Source organism: Mchenga conophoros, linkage group LG1 (assembly GCF_057382185.1).
Source record: "Mchenga conophoros isolate Kocher_MC1m ecotype Shallow Benthic linkage group LG1, M_conophoros_male_GT1.1, whole genome shotgun sequence".
NCBI classification, from domain to species: Eukaryota; Metazoa; Chordata; class Actinopteri; order Cichliformes; family Cichlidae; genus Mchenga; species Mchenga conophoros.
This window is the reverse complement of record NC_140526.1, coordinates 28231126-28249210: the sequence shown is the minus strand read 5'-3', so window position 1 is coordinate 28249210 and position 18085 is coordinate 28231126. Positions and strand designations below refer to the sequence as shown.

The 18085-nt window shown below is 40.8% G+C and overlaps 1 protein-coding gene across 6 annotated transcripts in view; it reads right to left on the bottom strand.

Annotated features, from left to right (window-relative positions):
• nhsb (Nance-Horan syndrome b (congenital cataracts and dental anomalies)) overlaps nt 1–18085 on the bottom strand; it is a 56424-nt gene continuing 38339 nt past the window's right edge. For 2 of the 6 annotated variants that reach the window (XM_085272909.1, XM_085272941.1), the window contains exons 2-13: nt 10650–10802; nt 10428–10564; nt 8451–8498; nt 8176–8220; nt 8009–8050; nt 7586–7648; nt 6578–6770; nt 5389–5520; nt 4884–5036; nt 1416–4604; nt 1061–1202; nt 1–903 (exon numbers count right to left, since the gene is read on the bottom strand). In XM_085272909.1, coding sequence (XP_085129035.1) covers nt 270–903; nt 1061–1202; nt 1416–4604; nt 4884–5036; nt 5389–5520; nt 6578–6770; nt 7586–7648; nt 8009–8050; nt 8176–8220; nt 8451–8498; nt 10428–10564; nt 10650–10802 — 4931 coding nt within the window. In that variant the 3' untranslated portion in view covers nt 1–269. The remainder of the gene's footprint in view (nt 904–1060; nt 1203–1415; nt 4605–4883; nt 5037–5388; nt 5521–6577; nt 6771–7585; nt 7649–8008; nt 8051–8175; nt 8221–8450; nt 8499–10427; nt 10565–10649; nt 10803–18085) is intronic. The other 4 variants (XM_085272933.1, XM_085272916.1, XM_085272924.1 and 1 more) reach the window with 4 other exon arrangements.

Genomic DNA, 18085 nt, shown 5'->3' with positions numbered 1-18085 from the left:
TTTTTTTTTCGATGAGGGAATTATTTATTTAATACACTATTTTTTCATAGTTTTTCATAACCTTTATGGTTCAAATCCTCACAACAGTTTGACACCTTTGTATAGAATAAAATATCCACAACCGGATTTATTTCTGCAACAGTCAGATTTTGTGTGTCATAAGAATTACACCATTGGCCTCGATGACACAGCCATCCAAGAAAAGTAGAAGGGACCGTTTGAAATGCAGGGCACAGCTAAGAATAGAGGACATCACGCATCGGGTGGCTTTAGGATGATCTGTCATCATGGGGGCTCCCATCTGAGTTCTCGGTCTCCCCTTCAGAAATGGCTTGCATGGGGGCTGTGTAGAGGCGACTGCGTGTACTGTAGCGACTACTGTTGGCTACAGGGGGTATCCGAGAACGTCCTTGTCGAGATGCAGCTGACATAGGCAGGGTTTTCGATGCAAAACTCTCAGAGTTGGCTCTGGGAAAAAGACCTGGTATCTGGATTGGGTCGAGGCCAGAAATGGGGCTCTCCTGGAGCGTAGAGGGTGGCTCCTCTCCCTGTCTAATGGGCCCTTCCTGGACAGACTCCCCTGGTGTTTTAGGGGTAATAGGGCTTTTCAGAATCTCTGTAGCTGACATGCGATAGCTGGAATCAGTTCTGCTTCCCTTTTTTAACAACAAGAGTTTAAATTCCTCGTTCGACGTACTTGATTTCTTGGCGCTGCGATAGATTGGTACAGGGGCTCGTTGTGACCCAACAGCAGTGGCTAAGGTAGCTGGAATGTTGAGAGGAGGTGCTGGAGGGATAATGACGGTGGACACGTTGCTGGGGGTCACTGGTACTGGAGGGCAGAGACGAGACTTAGCATTTAAGTCGCCAGAATCTTTACGACCCAGGACCTTTCTCTTGGATCTAAATAAGGAAATCACAATACAGTCACAATTAAAGTAAAGACAAGGAATAAACAGAAAACATAAACATGTAGCAGAGTCAGTACAAAAAATAATCTAGAAAATAGATATATTACAAACACTGCATAGACATTGTAATTAAGTATATTGACCAGTACCTGTGTATCATGGCAAACAGGTCCTCAGTTGTCCGGGTCTTATTGGGTGACGTGAGAATGATGTCATCATCCACTTTGGTGTCATCCATCAGAGGGGAGAGCGAATTATCACTGGGTGTGGAATCTGTAGCACACAACATCCCTAACACATGTCATCTGGCTGTCTGATCACTTAGTATACAGTTGATGAAATAGCCATCCCTTAAACTGCCTTTTTTTTTTAGAATTTTAATGTTGTTTTGTGATACAACAGCTTAATATTAATAAACATCATGGCATTTTGTGAGATTTTCTTTATTTTTTACAAAATAATACCCTACTTCTTCTGGAAGTGGTATTTTGCTTAGAAACATACCTTTACTGAAGTAATCCTCAGTGTCAGGAGTCGTGGAGTCATCTTTGCTTTCCTGTGGCTGTTGTTGCTGGGCACTTCTGGTAGCACCTGATGTCACTTCCTCCTCTTCTTCCTGTTCTTCGTGTCCTCTATTTCTTGGGTCACTGATTAGGTAAGAATGCAATGTCTCCATTGTGGTACCAGGCACTTTGATTGGACTAGCCCAGGGCCCTGAGTCTGAGTGGGATCCCCCAGCAAACTCATATGCTGGGGGTGGAGGATGATCTGATCGCATACCTCCTCTGGGACATACAGGTCTAGGGGGTTCTTTCACGTGCTCTTCCTCTTCCTCCTCTTCATCTTCATCATCATCATCATCCTGGGAGAAGGAGCGTTCTCCTAAAACCCTAAACTCAGGATGTGCACGAGATGAGTGGGTGAGCCCTCTGAACTCTCTATGAGAATGGATATGTGTGTGTAGATCCACAGGAGATGGATGGGGAGCACGTGGGACAGGTCGATGCACAGGTGAGCTGTCCTCAGAGAGGTCTGATGATGGGTCCATTCGGGTTCGGAAGGCAGTCATAGCCCAGAAAGTTCCAGGTCCATAGCGGTCCTGTCTAAGTAGCAGGCTTTCATAAGATGGAGGCCCATCAGGATGACGGCCAGGAGGTGTTGGTTGTGCATGCTCAGGGGAGGAGGTGTGCTCGTGACCTGGTGGTCTAGGAGGAGGTCTGCGAGGAGGGAGAGGCCTAGTGTTAGGAGGTGGCGGAGCCAGAGTAGAAGCACTAGGAGGACATTTGGGTCTTGTAGCAGTTTCTGTTACACTTGGTGTTTCCTGGTCTGTAGTGTAAGTAATTTGTGGATCTGCAGATTGGCTAACAGAATGAAGCTGCACTGATCGAAGAGCAGACGGTGTTATCGCTGACAGATTTGAACTAGGAATTGTTAATGTAGAGTTTGAACTTGGTGGTGGGTTGGTATTTGATGCTTCAGGAGCCAACAACTTTGTGCCAGTGGCTAAAACATTTGCAGCTCTGTGTTTGCTATGGTGCAATGTGTGCATGTGGTAAGTCCGGTGGGATAACGTGTGTCTGACATAGCCACCATGAAGGATACTGAGATCCAGCTGAGAAGGTGGAGGTGGAAAGTCTGGGTCTCTCTTATAGCAAGAGGAAATGGAAGCTCCATCTCTGGGGAAATGCTGCAGGGAAGCGAGAGAAGACTTCCTCTCTGGCACTTTGGGCTTCCTCTTGCCAGTTGAAGGAGACAATGGTCCTGGGAAAAATGCTGCCGAAGATGTGGGCAGGGTTGATGTAGGTGTTTCTGATTGGCTGGAATAACCACTTGATGGTGAAGCCAGACCAGCCAGTTTCTCAGGAGACCCTAGTTTGAAGTCTTCAGGTGGGAGTGGTGAACTAGTTGCCACGGTGTCTGAAGCCTGGGTAGGGGCCTGGGTTTGGGTTTCTGTGGAAGAGGAAGAGCTGTCTGGTGACTTGATACACTCCATGACAGTAGTGCCTGTGGCGGTGCTTGAGTTGGACATGGATGTGTACTCACCATTGTTGGACTTCAGTTCACTGTTATGAAGCCAAAGGTCTGCATAGTCAGATTGCACAGCACCTTCATCTTTAAATGAGTGTGTATCTGCAGAGCTGAAAGACATGGGCTCTACTATGTCCACGGTTTCCCCCAGTCCCATTCCCCATGTTCCCAAAGGCTCTGCCACTAAACAGGATGTCTGTAATGGTTCTGGAGCAACTCCAAGCTCTAGGTCCAGTTCCAGCTTCATATCTGTGGAAGACAAAGTAAGCTCCTGCTCAATAACCATCTTTGGTTGATCCTGATCTGCCTGTGTGTCCGTTCCGACATCAACACTACCACTGGGTTCCTTTAGTGAGGAGGTTCGTTTGGGTGGTGGAGGTTTGACTTTCGGTTTCCTTAATGAACGAGATGTCCTCCCCAGGGTTAGAGTGCCTGCTCTGAAGTCAGCTGAGGGCTCAGGGTAAACTCCATGTGATAGTGGTGCTGCCACAGTGTTGGACTGACCACAGTCAGGCCCTTGGTCTGCATAGTTATACATGTATCCTCTATAACTCTGATTACACTCTCTGATATGCACAGAGGAGGAATAGAAACCTTCTGTATCAGATGGGTAATGAGAGCCAGGCTCTGTTTCAGTGTTGCTCGTTTTGTCACTGAAGCCAGCTTGGTCTTCAAGGCTATGTTTAGAGCTGTACTCTTGGGTTACCCCATGGCTCTGGCTCAGGTTTTGGGTCTGGTCAGGGTCTTGATCTTGGTCAGTCTGATCTTGGTCTGGAGGGTATGTCCACTCTCCTTCACTGGCTGTACTGACCCCTGCATCATCCAGCTGGTCTGTGGCTGAGGATGTGAATGAGCTTGATCTGTGACCCTGGCCTTGGGGTCTGAGGTCAGAGTGATATGAGGGATCGAGGGAGAATCCCTCATCAATAGCATTGGGCACGGTGTTGAGTGACAGCTCTGAATCACAGTGGGATGAGCCTGTCAAGGGTGGAGAAGAGGGTGGCGGGATGGTTTCAGATGTTTGTGAGGGGCAGGTAGAACTAGAACCACTCCAGTTCCCGCTGGATGACTGGTGGTCTTCTTTGTGATCCACATGGCTGCCTAAGACTCCTGTTGTAGACACTGAATGAATAGGGCTACTAAACGTATCTGAGCTTGACGAGATCTCGCAGCTGCCCATGTCAGCCTTGCGTGGTAACCGTGAACGACCCCTCTCCATCCAGCTATGCTCTGGGCTTCCACCTCCTCCACCTCCTCTGTCTCTCTCCCCAGTTCGCTGCAGCCTTTTTAGGCTTCCAAGCTGTAGCGGCTCTGGAGCTGCTTGGTCATCTGTGCTCTCCTCTTCATCCTTCATCATCATCATCTTCATTCTTGGACTGGGGCCAGCTGGAATAAAGTCCTCTGCTTCGTAAGGTGACAATTCTTCATCCTCATCATCATCGTCATAATTGTCATCGTCATCCTCATCACTATCCATCAGACGTCCACCCTCTCGTGGAAGGCTACGGGAGCGCAATCGCCCACCATGGGATGTGGCTGTGGTGTATGTTGAGTCTGATTGGTCACCAAGAGAAGAAATATTTCCTGTTGAATGGGACAAAGAGGCAGGAATTCCCTGATGGCCTCGCTGAGCTCTAATACGCCTTCTGGAGGGAGCAGCTGTACCTGAAAATGAAAAAACAGAAAAGAGAGAGGGGAACAGATGGAGATATTTCTTAATGCATGTGGCCTGTAGATTGTAACTGCAAAAAAGAATTAATTATAATTCCAGATCAATTAATCAAGTTTAGGGATGAAAGTAGATAAGCAGCTTCGAGATAATTTTCATGCAATGGGATCTAGAGGGTCTTTGAAAACAGAGTAGATTAATCAAGGAGGAACCGTGCTGTAATGTGTGGTAAAAGTGCTCACCCTAAAGAACCTCCTCCAGTATCAGAAACTTACATGCTATAAGAAAATCATCTGTCTGGCAGCCAGAGTCACGAGTGTGATGGAGGCGACCACTGACTGAGAGTTCTTCCTGACAGAGCGAGAGTTGATGTGGATTGGCATGGATAATCACTGTGCGCTCTCTTGCCACAGGTGATTCATCGGAATCTGAAAGCAAAGAATCAAAGTGTCTTTACTTTCGGAAATATCCTGCGCTAACTTTTTCATCTGAGTTTTTCTTCAGAATGTGATATCCACAAACAACCCCGCAGGAAGACGAACCCTTAAATAAACAACAACTTTGTTTTTTAATATCCTTTTGGCTCGCATCTTTAAACTTTACACATAATTGTGAAGTTTTTTAACTCATGATCAAAATAATTCACATTTAAGCCTCTTTAAAAATGGAGAACCAAATTAGCTGTTTGCAAAAAATACATGTCATCTTTTTTATTGCCAAAAGTACAAAAATACATAGTATAGTAAAATACTATGTGAGAAGGATTTTATTATAACATACCCATATCGTGCTGTACTCTTTTGGGTATTCCTGTTATGGTTTTCCTCCTCCTTAGCTTCCTTCTCCTCTGAAGAACTGACTGAGAATGGACTAGAGAGCATCGAGCACTTGCTTCCCTGTCAAACCCAACTCCTGTAATAACAACAATGTATATATAAAATGTTGTTTAATAATCTTTTTAAAGAAACTATCTGGTATGATCCCAGGTTCGGGAATATCTAGATGAGAAAGTCTCTGTTTGCGTCCTGACAAAGGCCAGTAAAAGTCATCATCATCGTGCTATAATGATTTTAGCGTAGGCTGTATGTTTGTTCCTGAAGTCCTCCAAGATGACTGGTTCAATCTTGATTAAACTTACCCTATAAACTGCCTAGGGTACCAAGATTCACAACATCTATATGGCAATTGATTAGAATATTTACTTCAAATAAAATGCACTGTTTCTTTTTCTGTGTATGTGTATATAGAAACTGCACAATCGAGGCCAGTTACACCTTTTCTATGCATGTAAATAGAATCTAACATTTGCACGTTCATATGCTCCTTACACCTGCGTTTTAATAGTCACCGTAGAGTTTAAGCCATAAGAATTGTCAAGTTTTTATTTTCTATCCGGTACAATTCTATACCATTATGGGTGAGCGATGGTCACAACAGATTGCAGAGTAAGGGGAATCTTTCCAGACATGTGCATGGTATGGCCAAAGAACCGTGATAGTTGTAAAAGGCCGCAAGTAGTTGCTGCAAACAGCAGGTTTGGCTGTTCTTTTCTTTGAGGCAATATATTTCTTTGCCACTTCAGTTGCATCTTAATTTCTGTGCTTACAATTAAAAGTTCCTATTATTGCTATTAATGTGCGGTTTAAAGCGTTTGACCTATTGCAAATGGTAAAAGTACTGCCCTTTCCTCTTTTAGTGACTGTTCAAACGTGTACTTTAAAACAGTGTTGAAATTCATATTTACTAGTAACTATGTAGTTTGTATGTAGTTCTTAAATAGAGCTTAAGCTATTAAAGCTTATGATCCCAACATTTACAAATAACAGAACAGATATGTTTAACAGTAACAACCCATGAATGAGCTGTAGCACATACCGAATAAGGCCTGTGCATTATATGTTTCAGATTATCAACTGATTTAAATGCTGTTTATTTTTCAACTTTATTTTCTCTTTCTTCTTTAACTTACCTGTGACATTGATCGGGATGATACAGGAAGAGATAGCATGAGAATCGCCAGATGACTTGTGATCTGATGGTGGGACGTTTTCCTTTGACCAGTTTGTCTGCTTATCCTGGGTTGAAGGTGCACTGGGGGCTGAGGCCTGGGCTCTGTTGCTTCCCAAGACCTCACCGCCTTCACCTTCCCCTGTAGAGGTAGCCTGTAAGAAACAGGCAGATATTGGCAGCATTAAATGTGCGTTAGGATTTAATTTGAGAAAGTTACAGATTAACAGTAACTACTTACATTGGTGAGGTGAATCTTTTTTTTTTTTTTTTACAATTTTTCTAACAATATCATATACACTCATGGACACTTCATTAGGTACACTTTGTTCAAATGATGAATGACACAAATATCTATTCGGCCAATCACATGCCAGCAACTCAAGATATTTAGGTTTGTAGACATTGTCAAAATTACCCAACAGAGATGAAATTCAAGAATCAGAATGGGGAAGTGATTTTGAATGTGGTTTGGTTGTTGGTCACAGAAGTGTACCCATCTTCTGGTGGCTGCTTTGAGCATGATAACATATCATGTCACAAAGCGCCAATCATCTCAAACTGGCTTTTTGAACATGACAGTGAGTTCACTGTACTCAAATGACCTCCACAGTCATCAGATCTCATTCTAATAGATCACCTTTGGGATGTGGTGGTGGCACAGAAGATTTACATCCTGGATATGTAGCTGACAAATCTGTAGCAACTGTGAGTTTAGCTTGTCAGACCAAAACCTCTGAACAATGTTTCCAGCACCATGTTGAATCTATGATATGAAGAATTGAGGGGAAAAGTGTCCAATCCAGTACTAGTAAGGCGTACGTAATGATGTGTCCAATGAATCTATGCAATAGCTAAGTCTAATTCAAAGTACTCCACACTGAAAGCTGTAGCTGAATGACTCAAACTACTAAACAAGTAATATGATAGGAAGATTAAAAAAAGAAATCAAAACGAAAAAGCTTGGTACCTTTCTATTCCATGGAATGAAGATGCAACTTTCAATAGGGTGAAGTGAGTAAAAGCACTCAAACTAAGAACACAAAATATAACAAAAAATAAATTAATTAAGTCGATGAAGTGACATGTGAAATCCAAAAGATTTAAAGTAATTCCACATAAAAAAGATTAAAGGAAAATCAAAAGGTGACAACTGAACAAGGCGGTGCACTCTTTTCAACCTTTTCTCCCCAACAGATATTTAATCGATGCTGCTACATGTTCCTGTTCTTCAACCCAAAACCCAGGAAATTTTTTTAACATAGGTTATATAGTAACAATCCTGCATTTATCTCCTAACATAAAAGCTGTAAAAAAAAAGAAAAGAAAAAAAACGGTGTACAAATATTTGACATCAGATGTCAGGTATGTCACTCTGACACATCTTTCTTACCTTTCTTTGGATCGTCTGAACATCTGCTTCTCTTGGCCTCTCCTGTAGTAGAAAGAAACACGCACATAAAAGCAAGCATTTTTTTTTACACACACAGGCAAATGTTGTAAAGTCTGTCAGGACTGAAAATGATCAATTTTTGGCCAAGTGTAAATGTTCTTTCTTACTTTTCTCTGTATGGTCTGGATTTCTGATTCTTTCACAGGCCTCTCCTTCAAGAGTTTTCAAAACAAGAAAGAGTAGAGCGAGTGTAATTAAAAACACACAACCTCTACACAAAAAAGTTCCAAAGCAATTAAAAAAATAGAAGTGGTATAAAAGATGTAGCATGATAACATGTAGTTCCAGACACACAGCCTTAACTGTGCACAAATGTGCATATAACATAAATTTCACATTAGCATGTGTCAATAGAAAAATCACAAACAAATTTCTGTTTTACCTTCCTGGGTTGATAGTCTAAGTCTCGCTCCCTTTCTGCTCTCTCTTGCTGCATGCAAAAGTTAGAATAAGATATTTTATCATTTTATTGGAAGACACGAAGTACAGATTTCATAAAAACCAACAAAAAGTTGTGCAAACAGCACCACACGACAATTTGAACCAGTTAAGGAAACACTTTAAGTTTATCTAAGCAGCTTATTGTCACCTGTACACAGAATTCAAAGTAAGCAATTTTCTGATTTCATATCAATCAATCAATTTATTTATAAATATTTATGTTGGCGATCGTGGCTCAAGAGCTGGCAGTTCGTCTTCATAATCGGAAGGTTGCCGGTTCGAGCCCCGGCTCGGACAGTCTCGTTGTGCCCTTGGGCAAGACACTTCACCCGTTGCCTACTGGTGGTGGTCAGAGGGCCCGGTGGCACCAGTGTCCGGCAGCCTCGCCTCTGTCAGTGCGCCCCAGGGTGGCTGTGGCTACAATGTAGCTTGCCATCACCAGTGTGTGAATGACTGAATGTAGTGTAAAGCGCTTTGGGGTCCTTAGGGACTAGTAAAGCGCTATACAAATACAGGCCATTTACGAGCACATTTAAAAACAACAAAGGTTGACCAAAGTGCTGTACATAGTTGTGATGACCCACTGCACCCTGCCTTCCTTTTGGCTCATGTGTGTCTTGTTTGCAGGCACTGGAGAGGCAGAGTTCCCGTTTACAATCAGTGACACTGGCAACACCTGGGCCAGTGTGCCAGGACTCTATATAAAAAGCCTTTAGGGCATAGTTTTGGTTGGCTCTGAGACATCAGGTTGGACTTTGGCTGCGTTAGGTTTGGTGTTTTACTTTTGACACTATTAGATGCATCATCTTCCACTCATACATCCCTTCACACACTACTGATGGTACTGATTACACTTACCACTGTTTGTTTTTGACAGTAGGGTTTCTTTTCTGTTTTATTTATTTAAAAGAATAAAGCAGCTTGGAATACATTCCTAACCATGTCTGGATTTTTTTTGTTGTTGTTGTCATGACTGTAAGGCCCGGTTCATGACAAAAAAGTAAAAAGTAGATCAAACACACACAAAGAACAAAACTCAGTCACAATTAAATTATGTGTTTTTAAACGGGTTTTCAAAAATGTCAAGTGATGAAGAGATCCTAGTTTCAAGAGGCAGATTGTTCCAAAGTTTGGGTGCAGCAATCGCAAAGGCCCGATCTCCTCTGGTTTTTAGCCTGCTTCTAGGGACAACTAGACTTATCAGCTGACCTGAGAGTTCTATTAGGAGTTTTTTTTAGTTCCCTTAAAAGCTATGTTTTCAAAATTGTCAAAACTGTTACTGATTTGACAAGTGGATCTGTTGCATCTGAGCTCCACACACAACATTCACAGATGCAAACATTATATTGGTTCAGAGCATGGAGTAGTTTCTCCTACTTGGAGCCACACGGCAGAATTGTTTTAAGACTGGTTTACACAACTATCATGGCCAAAATAACTCACAATGATAATTTTATCACGCTATAAAAATATGTGATTGCAGCAAAAATTATATCAATCTAATTAATCTCTAACTTTCTTTATTGTGTGTTTGATTACTTGTGTTGCATAGGAATCGCAATCAAAATATGGGTGGAGGGAGGTGGAACTCTGACACTGTAAGTATATGAAAATATTATCTCCTTTTATTTTGTTTTACAGGAGTCAACAATAAGTGTTAAGGTGCAATATCAAAATACATGCATTTGACTGAAGAAGAATCTTGGAGATACTGATGCCAAATACCAAATTTTATCACAACTTTTGCTACAGATATTAACTGACCACTGATAAGATGCACAGTCCTAAACGAGGATTTATGAAGCAAGGGAAGTCCCTGGCGTAGTTGCTGTAATTTACGGTGAACCGCATCTTAACTCCACCCTGTTTGTTAAACGTAACATACTCTTAGTTCATGTTACTCTCAGTGAGTCCTTACCGCTCTTGCCAGGCGACTCCTCTGTTGCCGCCGGATGGTGTGGGGCGAAGGGAAGGTGGGCATGGGGGGCGCCACTGAGATAGAGATGGTCACCCTGTTTCTCTCCCGACTCGTGGACCGCTGCCGCTGTTGTTCGTCTGTGAAAACCGAACACACGAGTACAAATTTCCAATCCATACTTTGTACATAATGCAACTTTGCCCCTGATTTTGCCTCTCTCACCTCGGTGCAGAGCTCTGAGACTGAGCTGAGCGTTTCTGTGCAGCTCCTCCAGACACGGCGGTCGGGTGCAAGGATGAAATACATTGTGCTGCTGGTGCCATGGAGCCTGATAGTGAACCGACAGCTTGCTCTCTATGTCGAGGTTTGACACCGCTAAGATGAGAGGAGAGAGACAGAATTAATTCTCTTAAATAGAATCTTTGATATGACTATCCATGTTTAAGTTTTAACTTGGGACTCTTGAATTTGCATGTACAGTCACAAACTAAAATATGGTTTCTACATCATAAATAAACAGGACGCGCAGAAATCAAAATTGTCTCCAAAAAAATTGAAGCAAAACAACAATTCTATGAATTGATGATGAGGAGAAGAAGGAAAAGCGATCAACATCATCGAGGACCATGTGAAGAAACAGGAGAGAGATGCACTAAATTCACAGAAAGACTATGACAAGCTCCCCAAGATGCTTGAAAAACCTGTCCATAAAATACTTTAGCATAAAATTAGGAAAGCTGCTGTTGTGCTGAAGGCCAGCACAATAAATGTAGATATAATGTAGTCTTCATTCAATCAATATGACATTAATTCATAAATAACTTCACTTTTGGAATTTTAAATAGTTTTGAAGGCAATATCTATTTACTTTTAGAAGAAAGGGCTTTTGCAGAGTGCTTTGCGCACACACATACAAGTATACCCTTCGATCCATATTCTTAACTATTTGTTCAGTTCAGGGTCATTAGGAGGCTCGAGCCTATTCCAGCCATCACAGGACTAACACAGACAAAAAGACGATCATTCACTCCCACCTTCACACCTTTGGCCAATTTAAAATCACCAGTTAACCTAACAAGTAAGTCTTTAGACATGCTTGCAGGGGGAAGCTGGCGTGCCCGAAGAGATCCTACGCAGGCACAGGGAGAACATGCAGGCTCCACACTGAAAGACTTCAGCCAGAACCTTCTTCAAATCTGTTTACAGACAGAATTTGCCAGTCTCTAGTCTGTATGTCTTGTGGATGAAAACACGAGACAAAGCCCTGACACACCAGCAGGTGGCAGCTAAACCCACACCTTAAACTCTGAACATACCAACAGACCACTGTAAATTTTGCAGTCCTTCATGTATTTATTGCAACAAAGATATATATATATATATATATATATATATATATATATATATATATATATATATATATATATATATAAATAAATATATATATATATATATAATTTGTATATAATTCTCAAAGTTGATGTTCACACAAGAAGTGAAAGAATGACCGATACGGGCTGTTAAGCTCTTTAACTTATGCAATCAATTGTCTTATAACTCATAATTCAAAATGCACTTGCATCCTTGGAAGCCACACTGTATGTCAGTAGCCACGCAACCTTCCTTATATGTGCCTGCATCCAATTATAATCAGACAGCATTTGGCTCATGTAAACTACAAGGTTAAAAAACACAGAGTCCGTTCAGTGACATCAAGCAAACCATTACAAATTACAGTTACAGACAAAGTCACTTTTTTAGATTTCACATCTGTATAATTCATAAAGATAATGTTTTTGAAGATATAACAAGACTTCACACAGCCGAAGAAAAGAACTTGAACTTTTTTAAGAGAAACGAAAATATATTTTAGTTTCATTACAAGTAGGACAGACAAGCAAAATATATTGACCAAAGCTGGAAGAAAAGTTGAGTGTCTGTACATTGCTGACCACATTATGTCCATTAAATTGGTACATTGTTGCTGTTTAGTACAACCAGCATTTCTATATGAGTACTCATAAAGTGTGGTATGATCTTAATCAAGTCAGATTAAACTGAACAAACTGAAAGCATGAATGCTGACTTAAAGTCCCGTATCTTGCCAACTTTCTCTCTTTATCCATCATTGCTCTCTTTTTTACTCTACGTTTAAGTCTCTGTTTCCCCAAACTGTGACATTTGCAGATGCAGTGTCAGCAACTTGCAGAGGGGGAAGTATGAAAGAAAAAAGTAGAGTACAAAAGAGAGTAAATGCCTGAGAATATCAAACAAAATTTTGTGATAAATGCATGCAGACGGTAAAGAGAGATCTCAAAACGATTTGCTGAACAACTTCAATACCCCCCCCCCCCCAAAAAAAAAAGTATTGATGAGAAACAGAGAAAACAAACAGATGAGAAAAAGATAGCATTTTATGTTGTATCAACTCTTAGATCAACAGTATCTAAGTTTAAAGGCAGAAAAATGTCAGTTTGTTTCAACTGGACAATTATTGTGTGTTCAGATGTTACAACCCCAAAATTGGCAACCCAGTTGCAATGCTGTAACACTGCAATTAACCAAACAGCAAATTGAAGCACCTATATGTCAAACAGCTGCTTTTATTACACTGACAGTGTTGGATGAACACAGTTTTGCCACATGCAGTTTCCTTTCTCTCGCCATGTTGGGTGTGCTGAATATCTGCAGGAGGTCTGGTGGCACTTATAACAGCTTGAGAGCTGGGGCACACTCCAAAAAAAAACCTAAAAAAAAAAAAAAACTCTAAATATAAATAATCCTAGTAAATTAAAAATGAATTGAATTCAAATGAAAATCGAACAAACAGAGCTTATTAATCTAGAAATCATGAAACTTAACTCTTTGAAATACATGCTTTTAAATCTGATACTGGCAACATGTTTCATTCAAGTCATGTTTACCTCAGTGTTGCATCATTTTTTTAACAGCACTCTGTTTCAGAGCTGCTTTACCGTAGTTGAAAAAGATCTTTTCTGTCTTCCCAGTTTTGCTTGATGTAAACTTCAGATGTTTAACTTCAGCATAAATTATTCCCACTTCTGATAGATTTGATCAAAGATTTGGCAATAGTATTCGTAATCTGTGAAACAAAAGGGATGGAAAGAGGATGCCATGCCTATCTGGGATGCTCTTTTTAGACTCAGTCATGTTATTAATAGAGCTTCAGAATCAGAATCAGAATCAGAATCAGAATACTTTATTGATCCCTGGGGGAAATTATTTTTTGTTACAGTGCTCCATTTTAAACCAACATTAAGACAAGACAGACAATACACTAACTAAGAATAGTACAATATATACATATATATACATACATACATACATACATAAGTCACTTATAAATAAATATTTGGAAAAGAAACATGTGTAGTTGTAGCAGCAAACAGTGTGTTAAGTGGATGCGTTGTACAGGGAGATGGCCACAGGCAGGAATGATTTCCTGTGTCGTTCAGTGGTGCTTTTCGGTAATCTCAGTCTCTCACTGAACGAGCTCCTGTGACTGACCAACATGTCATGGAGTGGGTGGGAGGTGTTATCCAACATTGTCTTTATCTTGGACAGCATCCGCCTCTCCGACACCACCTTGAGGGAGTCCAGCTCCATCCCCACAACATTGCTGGCCTTACGGATCAGTTTATTAAGTCTGTTGGCTTAATAAACTGATCCGTAAGCTTTATTAATGAACTAGTTGTGAGATGTCTCACCAGGTGTTTTTTTTTAAGAACTGCAAAACTGTTTGTTGCCTTTATATCACTGTTTCATTTAAGAGTTTTTACCAGCAAATTCAACATATCTGTCAAAAATAATCAACATTTTTTAAGTTGTTTTTTGTGCTACTTTTGATTCAATATGTGCTAAATGATCTAAAAATGTGTTTTTATTACCATTTTACACAGTGTCACAACTATACTTGTATCAAGGTTGTATGAAGCAGGACTACAACCAGACATAATCATCTGTGACAACTACACATGTCCCAGATTTAGCATTAACTTTTCTATTACTGGTCCAGCTATATTTATTTATTTATATATATATATATATATATATATATATATATATATATATATATACACAGTGGGGCAAAAAAGTATTTAGTCAGCCACCGATTGTGCAAGTTCCCCCACCTAAAATGATGACAGAGGTCAGTAATTTGCACCAGAGGTACACTTCAACTGTGAGAGACAGAATGTGAAAAAAAAATCCATGAATCCACATGGTAGGATTTGTAAAGAATTTATTCGTAATTCAGGGTGGAAAATAAGTATTTGGTCAATAACAAAAATACAACGCAATACTTTGTAACATAACCTTTGTTGGCAATAACAGAGGTCAAACGTTTACTATAGGTCTTTACCAGGTTTGCACACACAGTAGCTGGTATTTTGGCCCATTCATCCATGCAGATCTTCTCGAGAGCAGTGATGTTTTGGGGCTGTCGCCGAGCAACACGGACTTTCAACTCCCGCCACAGATTTTCTATGGGGTTGAGGTCTGGAGACTGGCTAGGCCACTCCAGGACTTTCAAATGCTTCTTACGGAGCCACTCCTTTGTTGCCCGGGCGGTGTGTTTTGGATCATTGTCATGTTGGAAGACCCAGCCTCGTTTCATCTTCAAAGTTCTCACTGATGGAAGGAGGTTTTGGCTCAAAATCTCACGATACATGGCCCCATTCATTCTGTCCTTAACACGGATCAGTCGTCCTGTCCCCTTGGCAGAAAAACAGCCCCATAGCATGATGTTTCCATCCCCATGCTTCACAGTAGGTATGGTGTTCTTGGGATGCAACTCAGTATTCTTCTTCCTCCAAACACGACGAGTTGAGTTTATACCAAAAAGTTCTACTTTGGTTTCATCTGACCACATGACATTCTCCCAATCCTCTGCTGTATCATCCATGTGCTCTCTGGCAAACTTCAGACGGGCCTGGACATGCACTGGCTTCAGCAGAGGAACACGTCTGGCACTGCGGGATTTGATTCCCTGCCGTTGTAGTGTGTTACTGATGGTGACCTTTGTTACTTTGGTCCCAGCTCTCTGCAGGTCATTCACCAGGTCCCCCCTGTGGTTCTGGGATCTTTGCTCACCGTTCTCATGATCATTTTGACCCCACGGGATGAGATCTTGCGTGGAGCCCCAGATCGAGGGAGATTATCAGTGGTCTTGTATGTCTTCCATTTTCTGATGATTGCTCCCACAGTTGATTTTTTCACACCAAGCTGCTTGCCTATTGTAGATTCACTCTTCCCAGTCTGGTGCAGGTCTACAATACTTTTCCTGGTGTCCTTCGAAAGCTCTTTGGTCTTGGCCATGGCGGAGTTTGGAGTCTGACTGTTTGAGGCTGTGGACAGGTGTCTTTTATACAGATGATGAGTTCAAACAGGTGCCATTCATACAGGTAATGAGTGGGGGACAGAAAAGCTTCTTACAAAAGACGTTACAGGTCTGTGAGAGCCAGAGATTTTCCTTGTTTGAGGTGACCAAATACTTATTTTCCACCCTGATTTACGAATAAATTCTTTACAAATCCTACCATGTGAATTCATGGATTTTTTTTTCACATTCTGTCTCTCACAGTTGAAGTGTACCTCTGGTGCAAATTACTGACCTCTGTCATCATTTTAAGTGGGGGAACTTGCACAATCGGTGGCTGACTAAATACTTTTTTGCCCCACTGTATATATATATACAGATTTTGTATCTCTCTTTTTTTAAATCTCTTTCAATCTCTCTTGTGCAGATGTGAGTGAATGTAAGTCATTAGTAGAATGTATTAGGGTGTATCTGGGTCAGGCAGTATACACCCTAGGCAGTAGCTGCAGAATCTTGTCATAGTAGACAGCTGTTATATAAGAAACACAAGCCAGCCAGTTCTGCTTAGGAAAATTGCACTGTGAGCGTATGGCAACTCAAACGGTGCAACATCTCATATTTTCTGAGATTCTGGTTTTGTATCTCCTCCTGGTCCACTGTGGCCTTTTTCTGTGGAATCTGCATGGTCTCCTTGTGTCTCTGTGGGTAACTGGTGATTCTGAGCCGGCTGAGAATGTGAGGTAGATAATATGCTCATGCATGGAATAGTGTACTGTATTAAAGTATTTTGAGTGGTCAGTGTAAGTACAAATGACTATAAAGATGTAAATGGTGTGAATCGTCAGACACCCCACGATATGATATTATCACAATACTTCACTCAGGATCTTTGCTGGGTGTAACACGTTACTGTGATTACATGATATTTTTCAGTAGCACAGTAATGTAAAGAGTTACTGTATTTACATTACAGTTACAATTACAAGCTACGATCAGCTGATTTTATTTCATGTGTGGAAAGAGAAAAATGGCACAGTGGTACAGCAATAGAGCTTTTGAGGAGTGGAGATACGGAAATTACTTTAATTTTTATTGCACAATAGGATGAGAGTGTGATGGTAAAGTTGAAGTGGCATCCAGCTACATTATGCTGCTCATACAACTTTAGCCCTTTGCAAGCAGCTGCACAGACAGCATGCTAACACAAAGCTAGCAAAGAATCCAGAGTGACTTTATCGCTGTGTTTGCTGTCTCCTGCCCAGCAGCCAGACCCTGATCTTCACCAGGTAGCAAAGGGAGTGATTTCTATTATTGAAGGCTCTCTGCCTTACAGTATAAAGTGCCTTGAGTTGAACGTTGTTGTGATTTTGCGCTGTATGTAAATAAAGTGGAATTGAATTGAATGAGAACTCAGACTTGTAGTCTCTTTCTACCTTTTCATGTTTCTAAAGTAGAATCACTGTGGCGATTGCTTTAAAGTCTCTTTGGGCTGCTTTTCATCTTTGCTTTGTGTTGCCGGCTGTGTTTTCATGTGCAAATACTAAAGAAAGATCCTACGTGTGTCACCATTAGGGTAGGGATTTGTGTTGGTGTGTGGGACTGTAGCCTATAGGTTTATATTGTTAACTGGTAATGATGTAATAATTTCAGGTAATTTTATAGAGTAATGATACAATAATAAGTAGTGTAATGAATCACTTTCTGCGGTGAGTAACCAAGTAACATACTGCTTAACTTAAATGTATTACTTAAATAACGAGTATTGTATAATACATTATTTTTCTTGAGTCTTTACCCCAGTACTGCTCCCGATACAATATTATTGCAATTAATTAATATTAACATTTTGCGATTTTCTATATGAGTATTGCATCATCATTTATTGCAATTTATCAAACTTTTTTTAATCAAAGTTTTTTTGGGAAAATGATGTCCTTCAATTTAAACTTTCCATATCTCTTTGTCACTAAAAGGTTCCGTAAATGTTGTCATAAGACTGCCACCAGTCTGCGATTGAATGGGATCAAGTTTGCAGTTAAATTAAATCAGCTTCTGATAATACAGCAAATATCAGTGATTAATCATCAAAAATCACATATCTGTTGCTGTCTACATAGACAAAAATTCACATTTAATTTTAACATTTACTCAAAGCAACCTCCCTGTTCCCTCAAGTTGCGCTCATTTTACAAATACTTAGTCAACATGTTGGCAGTCTGTCTACATTTATAAATGAGGTACCAATTATTTGCCAACCTTTGCCAATCTCTCTGAGAGATTGGCAAGATGGGCCCTTTTGTTTGTAGTATTCCTGGAATAT